Source organism: Diadema setosum, chromosome 16, assembly GCF_964275005.1.
Source record: "Diadema setosum chromosome 16, eeDiaSeto1, whole genome shotgun sequence".
In the NCBI taxonomy this organism is placed as follows: domain Eukaryota; kingdom Metazoa; phylum Echinodermata; class Echinoidea; order Diadematoida; family Diadematidae; genus Diadema; species Diadema setosum.
Genome location: NC_092700.1, coordinates 13773699 through 13790743, shown reverse-complemented (window position 1 = coordinate 13790743; position 17045 = coordinate 13773699). Strand labels below are relative to the sequence as shown.

The 17045-nt window shown below is 39.7% G+C and overlaps 2 protein-coding genes across 2 annotated transcripts in view; one reads left to right on the top strand and one right to left on the bottom strand.

Annotated features, from left to right (window-relative positions):
• Positions 1 to 11051, top strand: part of LOC140239593 (solute carrier organic anion transporter family member 4A1-like) — a 36611-nt gene extending 25560 nt beyond the window's left edge. Inside the window, exon 10 of the mRNA XM_072319423.1 lies at positions 10789 to 11051. Coding sequence (XP_072175524.1) covers positions 10789 to 11051 — 263 coding nt within the window. The remainder of the gene's footprint in view (positions 1 to 10788) is intronic.
• LOC140239426 (uncharacterized) lies at positions 8847 to 9878 on the bottom strand. Its single transcript, XM_072319264.1, has one exon. The coding sequence runs from the start codon at positions 9876 to 9878 to the stop codon at positions 8847 to 8849; it is 1032 nt and encodes a 343-aa protein (XP_072175365.1).
• Positions 11052 to 17045: the final 5994 nt, after the last annotated feature.

Genomic DNA, 17045 nt, shown 5'->3' with positions numbered 1-17045 from the left:
TCGAACCTATGTCTGGTTTCATCGATGGTTGGCATTGAGGTGTGGCTTCTCTTTATTGCCTTGTTCAAATCTCTTGGATCCAGACAAATCCGCCACTTTCCGTTAGGCTTTTGGACATTCACGAGACTTGACACCCAATCGGTCGGTTCCTGTACCTGTGTAATCACGCCTAGCGCAACCATCTGGTCAATCTCAGTCTGGATGTCGTCTTTGATGTTAATGGGGCACCGTCTCGGAGGGTGGACGACTGGGGGTACCTCCTTATCGATGACTATGTGATGCTCGCCTTTGAAGTTACCGATTCCTTCAAACCGGTCTGGGTACAAACTTCTCAAGTGCTCCTCGTTCTGGATGGGACAACTCAGCTGTTGCTCCATTCCACAGTTTATGATTATAAGTTGGAGCTCAGTACACAAGGGAAGCCAAGGATTGCAGGGCCGTCAGTGTCGACAACGTAAAAGTCGGAAGCAGTTTCCCGATCTCTATACCGACAGTTCATCGTGTGTACACCTAGATGAGGGATAACATTCTTGTTATATCCGGTGATAATGGTCTGACACATTTTCAGTGTGTCCTTGACTGGGTTCCCTTTGGCGTCGATATTGTTTGGATGCATCTGTCTGTATATTCGTAGGGGTAAAATGTTGCCTTGGGCTCCGGTGTCTGCCTTAGCCTTCAATGTCCCCTTTCTGTTTCCGAGATCCACCTTGATCTCAGCAAACATTTCATTGTTCTTGACATAGTCGATAGTGATGGTCTCAAACTTCAGGTTTTCAAACTCGTCAACAGGTGCTGTTTCCTCTTGCAGTTCGTGCACTGCATTCTTGTGAGCTTTACTTGTGTAGGAGCCTCCTCTCTTGGCTTTCTGCTTTTGTCCACTTTGCTTCGATCTGCAACAGGCTTCCCAGTGATTGAGTTTGCCGCAGCGTTTGCATTTGGTTCCATATGTGGACACTTCCTCGGTGGATGTGACAGTCCACAAAAATGGCACTTCTTTTTTTCTGGTGTCGGTCCATTTTGTCCTTGGAAGTGGCCTTTCTTCCTCACGACATCAAGGTTGAGAGATTTCTCATTCAGTGACTTCATATCCAAACGTGTAGCTTCCTGAGTTCTTGCAACGTCAAGAGCTGCGTCTAGTGTGAGCGTATCATCTTTGCCCAGTAGTATCTCTTGTACTTTCCTGTTGCTTGCACCAATGATGAGTTGCTCAATCAATCTATCGTCAATTTCCCCTTCCTTGAACTGATACCTCTGTGCCAATGTGCGACATCTAGCCAGAAAATTGTCAATGCTTTCATCTGGCTCCTGTTTCAGTTTCTGCAACTGGAATCTGGCCAACCGGAAGTTGCTCTTCGGTTCGAAATGCTTTGAGAATGCCTCAAACAGCTCCCTCGGTTTTTTCATTTCTTTGCTCCATGACTTGTAGATTCGGATACCTTCTTGTCCAAGCCAGAGAAGGATGTATGTGATTTTCTCTTGGTCTGTCTTTTTGTTCAAGGGTCCTTGAAATATCAGCTCGCAGTAATGTCTGAAACTGCGGAACGCGTTGGGAGGATCTTTCGTCTCCCAATCCATGGAGGGTGGTGTGATACCTGACATTTCTCCCATACTGAATGTGCGCGCGTGTGTGTATACAGTTTAGCAATTACTGCAATATGTGCATGCAATTCAAGTGTTTACAATTCGTAGCTACACATACATAACAAGCAATTATCACTGTGTAATCTCTGTACACTATCACTGTAACACAAAGGAGTAAGACCACTGTCTTATCCTAATTCAAATTTCGTGCAAATTTACAAGTACTACTCATACACAAAGGAGTAAGACAACTGTCTTATCCTGAATTCAAATTTCGTGGAAGTCTACTAGTAATACTCATACACAAAGGAGTAAGACTACTGTCTTATCCTGAATTCAAATTTCGTGGAAGTCTACTAGTAGTACTCATACACAAAGGAGTAAGACCACTGTCTTATCCTAATTGTGTGTCACAGGACTATATACTGTGCTGGTACACTAGTACATGTAGAAGTTTATAGACTGATGATATGCAAAAAAAAAAAAAAACAGCATTTGGAATATTGTCTACCTTCTTTCGTGCTGCAAAGCGTCCATTTAGTTCAAGCATTTATTTCCAGCTTTGTATTTCTAGTGTCCGACTTGAGTGGATATCGTTACCACTGCCAATGACTGGCAATGTACCCCAGAGCTTCTATGATCTAGGTCTACAAGGTCTGTCGTAAATCACTCTGGAGAGCGTCCTTTAAAATATTGACAAAAATGCTTCCAATCTATCGAGTTATTCAATCACATTCCACGGAAATCTTACATTGAAATCATCAAATGGTCAGCGAGGCCAACGATGTCGGTGATTACGTCCCTGTGTTCACCCGTCGTCGCCCAACGGTGATGGTACCGCTCTCGGTCCGTCTCAGGTAGCGATGTAAACCGGCTGCGCGTACGCGTTTCCCGTTGTATACTCGCAGGCTCTGCTGGTCTCCGTCCGCGTTGGGCTAGTTCGGTCCGCTCCGCTCAGCGCTGACATCAGGCAATTGCACGATGAGCAATGGCAAACTGGACCGAAGCATCTTTGTCGACCACAGTCAAATTCGCTATTCTGTGTTCCGTAGGCTTCGGAATCGTTGGTCAGCAGCGTGGAGAGCAGTCGGATGTATCGCTGACAGTCACAAGGGTTGGTCTGGTCCGAGCCGAAAGTCAGTTCGGAGAAATCGTACGTGGAATTTACCCGTCTAAGGTGCTGCCTGTTGACTCGTAATCTTGCATAGGCCTATAGGGTGAGGGCCCGTTGTGTAGCGAGCGGAAACGATGTCACGTATGTACGCCGATGGGCAGTTCGTTGCGTGTACGTGATCTACTGATGTTCATGTGTGTATCATTGATGTTCATGTGTGTATCGATCCGCGACTAGTCACAGTCAATCCCGTCGTCTATGTCGCGTCGTCAGGCAAGCTCCGCGTAGCTTGGCTTCATGAACTCAGTCTTTTGCGTGTGATGACCAATATTTTTGTTTGATAGATACTTTATTTTCTGCAAATCAATATACATAAGTTACATGATCATGAAGATGCAGGAAGTATACAAAGTAAATTCAACGCAGAGTCGTTTGACTTGCATAAACCGCGATACATATAAGTACATAATCATGAACATGTAGGAAATATATAAAATGAATTTAACACAGTCTTTTGACTTGCATAAACAACGATATGAAAGAAATATGATATACAATATGCATGTCTATGCAGCAGTGATAAGAATAGCATTTATAGTTAAGAAACGATTATGCAGAGGGCCGCCATTATAAGCATTGCTTGAAAAGATGGCCGGCCCGAGGAAAAGATAAGGACGTACTAGATTCGTAACGATATAAATTCTGCTGCGAAAGTAGCAGGGGAAAATAAACTCTAGTGTGTGATGGTGGTGGTGGTGAATGTGTGTGCAGGTGCTTGAAGGTGCACAATGGCAGATAGGCTGGAATTTAGAATAATAGAATTGGTTTACTGAAGAGGGGACGATATGCGTTGTTGCTATCGGGAGACCAACATTAATTGTATAATTTGTTTGTTTTTAGTTCGTATTTGAAGTATACTGTAATAAAATATACTTCTTTAAGTTTGCTTTAAATGAAAACAAGGAGGCACACTGTTTCAACTCCTCAGGAAGAGTGTTCCATGTATCCGGACCTTGATGTCTAATTGACTTTTGAGCAAGTAAAAGCTTCGGATTACTTAAATGAAAATCATGGGAACGACGAGTAGGGTATAAATGAATATGATCATTGGTTACTAGGGTATTATGAAAAAATGGTAATAAATTTCGAGTGTGTTTATACATAAATATGGCAGTTAGGTATAGATGTATATCATGGGCTTTCAAAGTTTTTAGGCGATAAAATATGGGATCAGTGTGAGCCAAAAAATTTGAATGTGTGCATATACGAAGAGCCTTTTTCTGGAGAAGAAAAATTGTATTCAATTTTGTTTTGCTACTGTTGCCCCATACAATATTACAGTACATTACATATGGTAAAAATAAAGTATTGTATAACATAATTAAAGTTTGATCATTAATTAAATATTTTATTCTTCTTAAAACACCAGTTGCTTTAGATATTGCTGTTGTAATATTCTGAACATGAGTATTCCAAGATAGATTGCTATCTATGGTCACTCCTAGGAACTTGGTTGAATGTTTCTCAGCAATGTTTATATCATCAATAAAAATACTTTGAGGAAGGGTGGGTTGGGATTGCAACGTATGAAAGTGTATAAAACATGTCTTATCAATATTCAATGAAAGCTTATTACTTCTAAACCATTTCGAGATATTGCTTAATTCCGTATTTAATGTATCAACCAGTGTTACAATGTCCCTGTGGGAATAAAAAACATTGGTGTCGTCTGCAAATAAGATGAAATTTAAACGAGGAGAAGAGTTAATAATATCATTAATATAAATCAAAAAGAGTAGGGGCCCGAGGATAGACCCCTGAGGGACACCGCATAACACGTTAGAATATGTTGAGTGAGTGGATTTAAATGCAACATATTGTTTTCGATGACTTAAATAACTTCTGAACCACGACAGAGTAATCCCTCTCACACCATAATTATGTAATTTTTCAAGTAAAATGTCATGATCAATAGTGTCAAACGCTTTACTAAGATCCATAAAAACTCCAATTATGTGCTCCTTTTTAGTAAGCGCATCAATAATATTATCAACAGATTTAATTATAGCATAATCGGTAGAAAATCCTTTCCTAAAACCAAACTGATTCGCATTTAATATTTCATTTTCAATCATGAACGAGTGGAGACGCTTGTAAACTACTTTTTCTAAAATTTTCGATATTGCAGGTAACAATGAAATGGGTCTATAGTTTTTCACCATTAAGGGATCTTCTTTTTTATAAATGGGGATAACTTTGGCCGTTTTGAAGGAGTGTGGATACTTTCCGTTGAGTAGGGATAGATTGAATATATGGGTGAGAGGGGCTGCTAGGGGGTAAATTATTTTTTTCAACAAGTTCACACTTAAGTTATCAGGCCCACAGGATTTACTAGATTTCAAAAATCGAACAGTATCAATAATTTCCGATTCATTAATTGGAGTAAAAAACAAAGAATTTTGATTACTTTCAGATAAATAATCTTTATAATTCTTTATATCGTTTATGGGAATAGATGCTGCCAAAGAAGGACCGACATTAACAAAAAAATTGTTAAAAATATTTGCAATTTGATCAGGATTGGTAATAACATTATCGTTGTGAGTAATGCTGTCAGGACATTCCGTAGGTTTCTTTTTCAGTATTTCATTAACGGTCCGCCAAAGAGCACTTTTATCATCCTTATTAGATTCGAGTTTATTCGAAATATATGATTTACGTGAAACTCGAATCAAAGTAGTTAGTTTATTTCTATATATTTTGTACCTTTTCACGTTTTCAGGAGTAGGTTTTCTCAGAGATATTTTATAAAGACGGTTTCGAGTGAGAATAGAACATATAAGACCTTGAGTAATCCAGGGATGCCGAGCTTTTTTCCTTCCATTTCTTTTGGGAGTTAAAGGAATGTGTTTATCACAATAATCTAATAATTTTTGTAAAAAAATTTCATAAGAAGAGTTGACATCTTGGAGTTCAAAAACGTCATTCCATTGTTCTTCAAATAAATCTTGATTCAATGAATCAATATTATGTGGCGTTACGTTTCTATGCATTTTCAAATATTGTTTGGGTTAGTGGCGTATTGGGGTTGTTACAGATTTATCATTAATCATAAAAATTGGTAGGTGGTCGGATATATCTGAATAAATAATGCCGTTCGTACAGGTTTCCGTTATTACATTAGACATTATGTTATCTATTAATGTTTTGCTATGGGTGGTGTTATTTATTCTGGTGGGCTTATTGATGTGGGGATGCAGTGAATTGGAAAATAATATGTCATGGAAATGGGTGGGTTGTAATAAATCTATATTGTAATCTCCCATCAAGAAAATGGATTTTCTCTCTCCGAAGATTTCATTAACACAATGGTCAAAGTTATCAAAAAAAGATTGAATGTCATTTTGTGGAGGACGGTAAATGGTACCAACTATAATATTTTTTTCATTATCATTTAAGATTTCAATAAATAAACTTTCTGCTTCCTGAATACACAAATCAGTTCGAATTTTAAATTCAATTTGATTATTGACGTACATGGCAACCCCACCTCCTTTGCCATACTTTCTATCATTACGAATAAAATTGTAATTTTCAATACCAAATAGGTCCGGGGAATTGGTGTGCAACCATGTCTCGGTAACTCCTATGACGGAAAATGGGAAATCATTGAGGGAACTTAAAAATAATTCAAATATTTCAAAATTTTTATTTAAACTTCTTATATTAAAGTGAATTAAACTGAAATAAGCACAAATCTGATTTGCATTATTGAAAGGAAATTGACTGTTAAATTCGTTGATAGTGAAGTACTGGCTTGTATGGTTCACTAGCTGTTGGTCATCTATTTCAAAATCAAAATCCATTTACAATGAGTGACAGTACGTGATAGCTGCATATCATGCTGGTGCAACGTGAAGTGCAGTGCACATCGTATGCACGGGGTGTATACGATGAGGTGCATCGGTGCGTGGTGTGCTGTAACAAACTATAAAGGAGTGATTGAATACTTAGAGCCAGAGTCAACATAATTACGTTACTACTAGTAGTCATTTGACAAAAACAAACAAACAAACAGGGGAACTTAGCTATAAATCTGCGTATAAATGCACATTTAACTATTGTTGACCTTATTGAGTCCTCAATGTACCATACAAACTCTACCAAAACTCTTGCACTGGATTTACTATCATAAGAATTGAACATAATAAGATCTGGTTCACCTGTAACATACAAATGAAGAGGTATTTAGCATTCAGCGACAACAACTAAAAATTAGCTTCTCTCGGAGCTCTTTGATTAGGGGTGTGAAACGTTGAAATGCGGTTATTTCAGATCATCCTGTATAATAATTGCTTTCGCAATTACACCGCATGCATACCAACCATTGACATTTTCTAAAGTACCCGCTCTCAATGTAGTGCAGGTGCCTAGTTCAACATACAAAGCGTCACTTGTAGTAGTTTGTAAAATGGATCACCGATTGTCTGTTGACCTGTCAAAAGGTCTACACTTAAAGGTTAGTGACACACCGGAGCACACCGCGGGACCAGCACGGCCAACCACCGGACCCCCCCCCCCCCCTTCCACACGGTTTTAGACCGTATGAAAGGAGTGGAAGGGGGCCCGGCAGCCGACCACGCCGACCCCGCAATACACCCCAGTGTGCACCATACCTTGACAATATATATTACACCAGTAGAGGAAAAAGAAAAAGAAAGTAGCGGTGATGACAATAAGACAGTTAAACCTGGTTCATAAATAATGCAAAACATAATACCAAAATTATTACTTTGCTTGAAGCCAAATATGTATGAAGAGGAGGGTGGGGTGGGGGTAACTCAAACTTTCAAAAAATAAATACAATAGTTATACTTTATAGGTGTTCATCATGGGATTTGGGGCGGGCTATACAATATAGATGGCCTGGAGCGCCGAGGTGCAATAAGCCTAGTTTCATCATAACATGAAGACCTCTATCCGATTTCTTTAATTATGTTCATGAATGGTGTAAAGACAGGTGTCTGATACATACGCACCAGGAATCTTCGTGCAAACATATCATTTCAATAAAAGCTATTATTTTCAAAAATAAAGTAAGTTACAGTGTCTCTTCGGCGCTTCATGAAACCGACACTATTCGTGGTATTTTTGTAATATTAATTTGCTTGAGTTCACAGGATGGTTGTGCCAAGATTGAGAATTGGTATACAGCGCTGATTGGCAACGTTATAACAATTCTGAACAGGTAATGACAATTTATACATAGTTTGAATGTAATGCTACATATCTAGAAGACTATCAAATCTACTTGCTAACACGTTTGATTTACAGGTGTCTATCTTTCAACTGGGATCTCGAAATAACCCTTCTAGACAACCCTTCATGTATCACAGGCAGAAGGCCTAGGTACGCCGAAGTACAACCAGTGACAACATTTCTACGAATCGCCGTGATGAAAATCAATTCAAATACGACATTATTACAATCATCATTTGTGCGGATGGGGTGTGTACATTTGTGACAGTTGATAGCAGTAATACAAATGAGACCGGTTCATAAAGCGGTGCAAAACACCATACAACTTCTTATTTTGACGATGAAATAGTTATTATCTATAAGTGTCCAGCATGGGATTCGTGGCGAGTTATACAATATTGATGGCATAAAGCGCCGAAGTGTGATCTGCCTGGTTTCATTAAGATGGGGACTTCTCTCCGAACTCTATATTCATAATACACGTGTGAAAACATGTATCTGATACAATTGTCATGTGCAGTAGAAATCTTCATGCAATTAACTTATCAGTTTGATATAATTTTTGGAGTAAAAGTCTGTTACACTGTTCCTTCGGCGCTTCATGAAACCGATTCTTATTTTGTGGCACAATATTTTACAAATAGATTTACATGAATTCGCAGGGTTAATGACTCACAGTGCACTGGAGTATAGGGGGTCTGTTGACCAACCTGACTTCGGCGTTGAGTGCCAGCGCTGTAGTGAATTTTTAAAATTCTGTTACAACATACATTGGAGAAAATGTTACTCTCAAACAACTAACAAAAACTTTTGATCTAACCTTATCAGAAATATCAAATATTTAAAGTTACCTTTATTTGAATTTAAGGAAGGGAGGGATGGATACTGGATGCTATTCGGACCACATCGACCACTTAGATGAAGGTTCATTCGGGTTCTTCGTTTGGAGCAGGACCTTGGTGTGATGAACAGTAATCCTGGTTTTCAGATGTTGGGATTTGCGAATGTTGTAGGCAATGCCTGCTAAGCGACCGCGTTCTCGTTTCATTCTAGCAGGGAGATCTGTACGTACAGTGATGCGTTCGCCTGCCGCTGGGTCCCCGTTGCGATCCGTGGGCTGTCGTCGTGGCTGCTGGAAGGCATGCAAAACTCGGTCTCGGTCGTACATTCTTGCAAATCGGACGATGACGGGGTCCGGGGCTGTAGGTGAACCACTGGTTCCGGAGGGGGTTTTCTTTGTTGGCAATCGATGGGCGTTGACGATTTGGATGTTGTCTGCCTCTTCGATGGGGATATCCAAAATTTTGGCAAAAGCTTTGGAGGCAGTTTTGTAGATGTCTTCTTGGGGTTGGGCTGGTATACCATAAAGCAACAAATTCTGCTTGCGGTGGTGAATTTCTTGTTCCATTAGTTTTTCCTCGAACTCGGCTTTGATTTGATCCAGGTATCGTTCAAGGTTAGGGATTTTTTCGGATTCAACCGTGGAGATTCTCGCTGAAGTATCTGCTACAGACCCTTCGAGATCCTGCATGGTGGATTTAACCGAGGCGAGATCATTTTTGACGGCATCCAAATCCAAAATGACATGATCCAGTTTGGCCCGTAGTTCCACTTGGAAGTCGGAGAACATTTTCCTCATTTCAGACAGCAAGTGTTCATTCGGGTCCGGGTCGGATTGGGCCGCTTCCATCGCGTCGGGGCGTTGGGGGTTGCTGTTGCTCATTGGGGGTTGCTGTTGGGTCATGCTTGGTCGGCGGGCTCCTTGCTGTGGGGGGCGATTGGTACCCGAAGTACCCGGCATGACACTACCGCTAGAGGAAGGCGTCTTTGTTGGGTGATTTCCCCCACGAGTTTGGTCCTTTTGGCAGGTTGTTTTCCTAAGGTAGTAGTCGTTGTTTCCACGAGAGTTTGTTGTGTTCATCATATTTATAAAATTTCCGACGATATAGTACAGGCATAAAGTGGTATTCTAAGTGTGCATTTGAATGTTTGGAGGTATACTGAGAGCTAAGTTGCCCCACGTCTGCTCGCTCTAGCCGCTCATGAGGTATATAGCACAGTTTTCCCCGAGCGGCGTCCGTCCGGTCCAACTAGGCCTGGCGCACAGCATAAAACTTCGATGAAAATAACTCAGATAGACATGAACTTATCCGATTTCAGTCTTGTGGCGTCCATGCTTCCCGCTTGCCACCATGTTATGTTCTACGGATAGTCCAGATTACAAATCAGTCATTTTAGGAGGCGAATCTTGAGAACAATAGGCAGCATGGTTACTGCTATTTTATTGTGTTGATGAACTGCAACATAACTCATGATGCTCATGAGCGCATGAAATATAACACCAATGAACCTAATGGTATCATGCTACACCCCCTCGATTCTCCCGGCCCTGTAATGTGTTTCAGAAGACTGCTCCAGAAGAGGAAAACGACTTTCTGTCAGTCCTGACTTTGAGTGATACTAGTATGAGTTAATTATTTTCTGAATTTCTTGTTCTAAGGAGAGGTCACTTTAACATTGAAATTACTTTTTGTCTGTGGTACTGTATGGTAATCAAGATTCAAATCAATTTGGTTAAACATTAATGCCGTGGCAGCTAACATGCGTATTTATGATAAAAGTCACAGATATAGCAATGAAAAAGTAAATTCATAGGACCGCTCTGGAAGGTTGGAGTTTTAATGTAATTATAAAATCAACCTTTGACAATACAATACGGGTGTTTCCGTAGTCAGTTGGGACACATACAGCTTTCTTGGCTAAACCGCTTCTCTTCTCTCCCTCCCCCCCCCCCCCCTCCTCTCACTCTTTTCCTCACTTTTCTTTTTTCAAAGGCGCCGTGCCCGGTCCGATCGTGTTCGGTGCAGTCATCGATGGCTCGTGTCTCCTTTGGCAGGATTCGTGTGGAGTGCGTGGCTCCTGCTGGATCTACGACTCGCGGGGTCTTGCCTGGCGTGTTACAGTCATTGCTGTGGTCATGAAGCTTTTCGGAGCATGTCTCAACTTCGCTTCCCTCATGCTCTACCAGCCCGAGGTTGACATCGACCGGCAGGATGACGTCAAGCAGAATTCGGAGAAGTCAGAAGTTGGACATTAGTTATGCCTGAGCAAATATTATGAACAGTTTATCGAAATATACATATGTATAGAGTGAATGCAGTAAACTAGGAGAACACATCAGTGATGGTTTGAGGAAAATCGGATAATCTGTTCAAGGTTATGAATCTTTAAAGTTTCAGTGCCTCTGCGGCTGGATGAGAAGGCTACAACAGCATGTGACATCACACCAGAACAATGATATAAAGAATTAAGATATAAAGAGAATTACACAAAATTTCATTTATTTGTTTTGAAAAGCAAACGTTCCTTTGAATTGTTGTTGACATATTAAAGGGTAATATCATTATCACTGCTTTCCTAAAGAGGTAAGTCAACTACTCTTTCAGTATGGTTGAAAAATTAGATACGGTGAAATCTTTTTTTTTTATTCTTTATATCAATGTTTTGGTGTGATGTCACAAGCTATGGTGCTAATGTGTATAAACTGAATACGGTGAAATCAAATGTGTTCTACTTATATTTCTGCATTCTCGCAACCTACTTTTTTTTTTATTTGGGTTAACTTCCCCTTCAAGAAATTGAAATGAATCGGCAGTCAGAATGTACAACATGTACAAAAACCTACCAGACGGAGCAATCTACTGGACGTGTAAAACACTAAATTTTCGATGAATAACGTTACCCAGTAGATACGAAAAAAAGTCTATGCACAGCCATTCACAACACCAACTGCGAACATGATTTTTCTATGTGTATCGTATTTTATGCACTGAAGCATGCCTAAACATACTCAGCTTTACTCACCTGAAAACAAGACACATGTTCCCTTGATGTCAAATAACTATGTTTCTGTTCAGCTCCATCATGTGAATAGTATTTTAGATGGAGTTTAAGCAGAAAAAATGACCCCTTTAATCATTGTATAGGAAGAAAATAAAACAACTGTTTTTATTTTCAAGTGAAACATGAAAACATCGTGTCTCTTTGTGCATTCTACATAATTAATCCTTTTACATAACGGTGACAATTGTGCAGGCGTTATTGTAGACTATGTAGTTCCATGTGTAGAATTAAGAAAACTCGTATGCAGAATCTCAAGCTGAACGGAATATGTCAAGACATTCAGGTATTTGTATATGCATGAGGCAGCTGTGGGAACTGTGGGATTGAAGAGTTATAGCAAAGATGAGATGATGCAGAATGGAGGGAACACAACACAGTGTTGTCTTGCAACCGATCTCCAATGCACAGATCACATGTTTTTCGGTTGAGATTCTTGCGCTATGGTATAATTTCTAGAGTGACGACTCACTATCATGTAGCATAACTTGACAAAAATGCTGCAATCATTTAGACTCGGTGAAGTGCGTCCAAACCGCGTTATTATCTCTTTTTAAGGCCTTGCCACACCTTTCAAGGGCAAGCCTTGCGTAGGCTTTGCGTGTGACTTGCGGGCAATAATTTTTGCGTCTCACCTACTGGATGCGTGCTACGTACGTTCCGCGGGCGTGCAGTCTTTTGTGACCTACTTGTCAGGCACGTGGGCATTGGTGGGTGGCGAGTGAGGGCTGACAACTCAGTAAAGGAATCCCTCTGAAGGACTGAGATGTATTTATATGGCAGAGGTCCCACAGAATGCCATTGTCTTTGCCGCATCCGACTCTGAACTAACCAGCAGAAAGGCAGTAACTAAAACTCAGCATGCACGCAGTTTCGCTCCTATAGCTCACACCACGCCCGGAGAACTGACCAGCTACACGGATGTTGGTAGTATCGACACGGTTCCTTGCCACACATCCAAATTTTGTTTTTAGAATGCACGCAGATGACACACTTGTCTGGCCCACAGGCACAGCTCCACGGGCAATCTACGTACTTCAAGCGGATTAAATGCCTGTGACTTGCGGCAGCTACGGATCTCCTGCTGGTGTTCTGCGTGGACCTCTGCTGGCAATTCCCCGCGATTCACCCGGATCAAGTTTTGAGCATACTCAAAACTTTGTTGCGGGTGAATCGGACTTGCGTGCGCAACTTCTGGCAACTACGGGCGAGATACGTACTAGGTACTGCCGAGTTCGGGCCATCTTCGGGGACCTCTGGGTACCAAAAATTGTCCCCCGCAAGTAGGAAGTAAGGCTCGCCCGAAAAGGTGTGACAAGCCTTTGAACATGGTCATATCCCAGTATCCTGTTCCGGGTTAGTCACGGGGATTGTCCACGCAGGTTCACGCAGAACACCAGAAGGAGTAGGAGATTTGCAGGAAACCCCCACGCAGGTAACACGCAGTTGTAATGTAGGAACTTCGCAGTGCTCATATGTTTTCCATAACTAGAACGTCAGTAGCAAGTAAGTAGCACGCGTCCAGCAGGTGAGACGCACGCGAAACTGGCAAAACTCGCGAAGCTCACGCAAATCTTTGTCCGCCAGCAGAAAATTATCCTGTGCTTGCTGGAAAATCCCTGCTCGCAACAATCCTGCGCAGCTTGCTCGGAAAGGTGTGACAGGGTCTATACATCTTACATGTGTATGTATAATTATAATAGAAATAATCTTCCATATATATTTGAAACAATGTTTTCAAAAAAAAAATCAATCCGTTCACAATTATTCAACAAGGCGATCCAATGAATTCCATTTGCCATTTTATAGGACTTTGCTAGCTCAGCACACCTTCATCTACGAGGGGCCAAACTAAATTGGAACTCACTTCCCAACGACATAGTATCAGCACAAACTTTGAATTCTTTTAAGAACAAATTAAAATTATTTTTATTGAAATCTTATGATATACAACCGAATTAGGTTCGGTTTTATTGTCTCAATCAAATCATCTTTTTATAAGCATTAAGAAATCATATAGAAATCATCTTTTTAAGAAAATAATCTGTCAAACATAAGTTTTCCTCAGATATTACTTTTATTGTACCAGACAACAGTGTGCCTATTCTCTTTCTCTTTATTTTTTTTTTATATCCGTTCTTCTGCATTCATACCGGTATATGTACCCTATCCTTCGCAATATCAATCCACGGAGCGTTTTATCATTGCACTTATATCATGAAGTCCAGTGTGCTTGTGTCCACGATGGCGCGTGTTGCACCATTATCTCATTTCCCCCCTTTTTTTCTTCTTTTTCCTTTTTTTTTTCTTTCTTTTTTCCCTTCCTTAGTTAATTTCATGTCAGTTGACATTGGTTTCTTTGATTTTGTGTATGTATTTTCCGAGGGTCCCATACCCTACAAGCTTTGCTTTTTAGTGGGACCCTCCATTTCCATTCTAATCCTTGCATTATGTATATGTATATACCTTAGAAAAGGAATTTATGTTGTTACTCGTGATCACATGTACGTTTTCTTTGAAATTGCTACAAATATGTTCTGTTAATTCATGTTGTATATAATTTCCCTGTTTATTCAATGGAAATGAAAATAAAAGTTTAAAGTTGAAGTTGAAAAGTTGACATGTCCATGTAAAGATATATGGGGTGAAATTCATTTCAAAGATATCTATTAAGTACTGCTTTATTTCTAAAACTATTTGAATGTCATGATTCTTAAGTAATATGAAATATTTCTGTGTGTGTGATAAAACGAACTCTTTCTGTTTCATTGTGTGCTGTGTTCAATCATTGATATACCAGAATCACAACGGAAATCATTGAGACATATTATACATTTTGACGGCAACATTACGTAAAGTAGAGATTATGTATTGATAGGTCACACCTAAAGCGCAATATGTAATCACAACTCAATGATATCTGCATGTACTTATGACTTGTGTCTTATTTTCCTAGTTTTTTTTTGTGTGTGTGTGTTTTTTTTTACTGTAAATGGATGTTTTCCATTATACGAATCTTTACCGTATGTATTCAGAAAAGTACATTTGCTTTTTCGATGTATGAAATGTTAATGTATTATTCAGTCTGTACGTTAGAAATACTGTAGTGTTTATTTCATTGTGTGTGTGTATTCTGCATATGCAATAGCAAATGAACGAATGAGCGAATAAAACGAGATTTAGTTTTATCATTGAAAGCGTCCGGCATATAGTTGATCTACTCAATACTGCCCTTGTACTAAAAATCGGAATTGTTGAGGGACTATTGTGACAAATATATGTATCTGTTTCGCGCCAGGGAAAGAGGAAATATACTCTACATCTTATATATTCTCAATAAGAAACTTTTTTTCTTTTCTATTTTTATCAAATGACCTTAACACTTAAACATGTTCAATAATTATTGACGTCTTTCTTGTCTCCGGGTTTTGTCCATGTCGAAACACCGAAACTGTCCGAATTGACGTTATCTAGACTAGACGTTCGTAGTGGCTAACTGCGCCAAATTTATTTGGTTCACGACATGAGAAAAAAGTAGAATCTTTCTACCTTTTCTAATATTCATTTCCTTATTCTACTACATTTCTTTAAAGTTAAAGATTTTATTCTACTAACTAATGTAACCCCTGCATGAGTAGTGGCTGCGAGCAAACAGCCGTGTGTTCCCTCTGTGTTACGGACCACATGAAATACCGCGTGCCTTCACCGCTCTAAAACTTGAATGTACTCCTATGGCAAGCTAAATATCCCATAAAGGCCATGAAATTACACTAATTACCTTAAGTAAAGCTAATTTTAGCGGCGATTAACTCGGTTTATCTCTCTCTCTCTCTCTCTCTCTCGATAAATTGAGCTCAACGGAAATTATCGTGAATTTTTCTGCGATAAACTATTGAAGTTTATCACATGAGAAAATTAGTTTATCAAGATAAACATGGTTCTTCGCTTGATGATTGTATTTTTCCCCACTTTCTCCCGAAAACACAGTTTATCAACCGGCAAACTCAGTTTTTGGTTGTTGTTGTTGTTTTTTTTTTTTTTCCGGCGATGAAAAACATTTTTTTTTAATTTATGGGACATTTGGCTTATCATATGGCAAGCCTTATGTCCTTTTACTAAATACAACAAATCTTCAGTTTATCGGTCTTTAAACTTTGTTTATCGCCGAAAACTTAGTTTATCGTGGTTTTTGGTGATAAGCGTAGTCTTTCAAGATTTGCTTAGTTTTTCACTCAATAAACAGTTGTTATCGATAAACTTTATTTTTCGTTTGTAAAACAGATTCTCTCGAAAAACCTATTTTATTCACCGATGAACTTTGAACCGATAATTAACTAAGTTTATCTGTCGATTCCGAGATTGGTGCTTTTTGAGACATTTGGCTTGGCATACACTCCAGCCTCCAAACGGACCTTCCCAGATACTGCTAACTATTCCACAGCTTGATGTGAACGCCAACAGAATCGTTTTGCTCTCGTCGGTGTCCTGTGCGGTGCTTTTCGTCCTGGTGATATGTTATAGTGTCATACACTGAAGGGTGTCATTACAGCAACGAATATAGTTGACATGACGTTGTTCGTACGTTGCTTTTTTTTTTTTCTTAACGCAACTACGTTTGTTGCAAGGATATGAGTATTATTTACAGCAGGACACGACCGGTAATGTCTCTCACACAGACATGTAGACTTTGGGCTCGATCGTTCCTTCAGTCCACAACTGGCAAGGCCATGCTGCTTAGACCTTACTACATCAATTGCATAATACTTCATTCTTGTTTCTCGATAGAGCATTGAGCTGTTTGCATCGTAACCTCGTTCTTGTTTGTACTCGGATGACAACCTCTGAGGTATTTGCGTCAATCAACATTTACTCCGACTGACGTATTAAAGCAAGGATTATAAAATTCTGAATTTGACATTTCGTTTGATCAGAAGTTGCTGTTTTAATAAGTCCATCGTGCAATGAATGAAATGTATATTTCTTGCACTTTTGTGTGTCCAATCTTTGTTGCTTGTAAGAACTGACGGATTCTTTCAGTCGGGATGTAAGAACTGACGGATTCTTTCAGTCGGGATGACTAAGATATTTTTGTATCACCCTTGATTTCACCCACCGTCTGTGGTCTCGTGAGAGGCTGTGGCTAATTCGTAATTGTATTGTTTGCCTATCGTGAAACCGAAATGCAGCAACA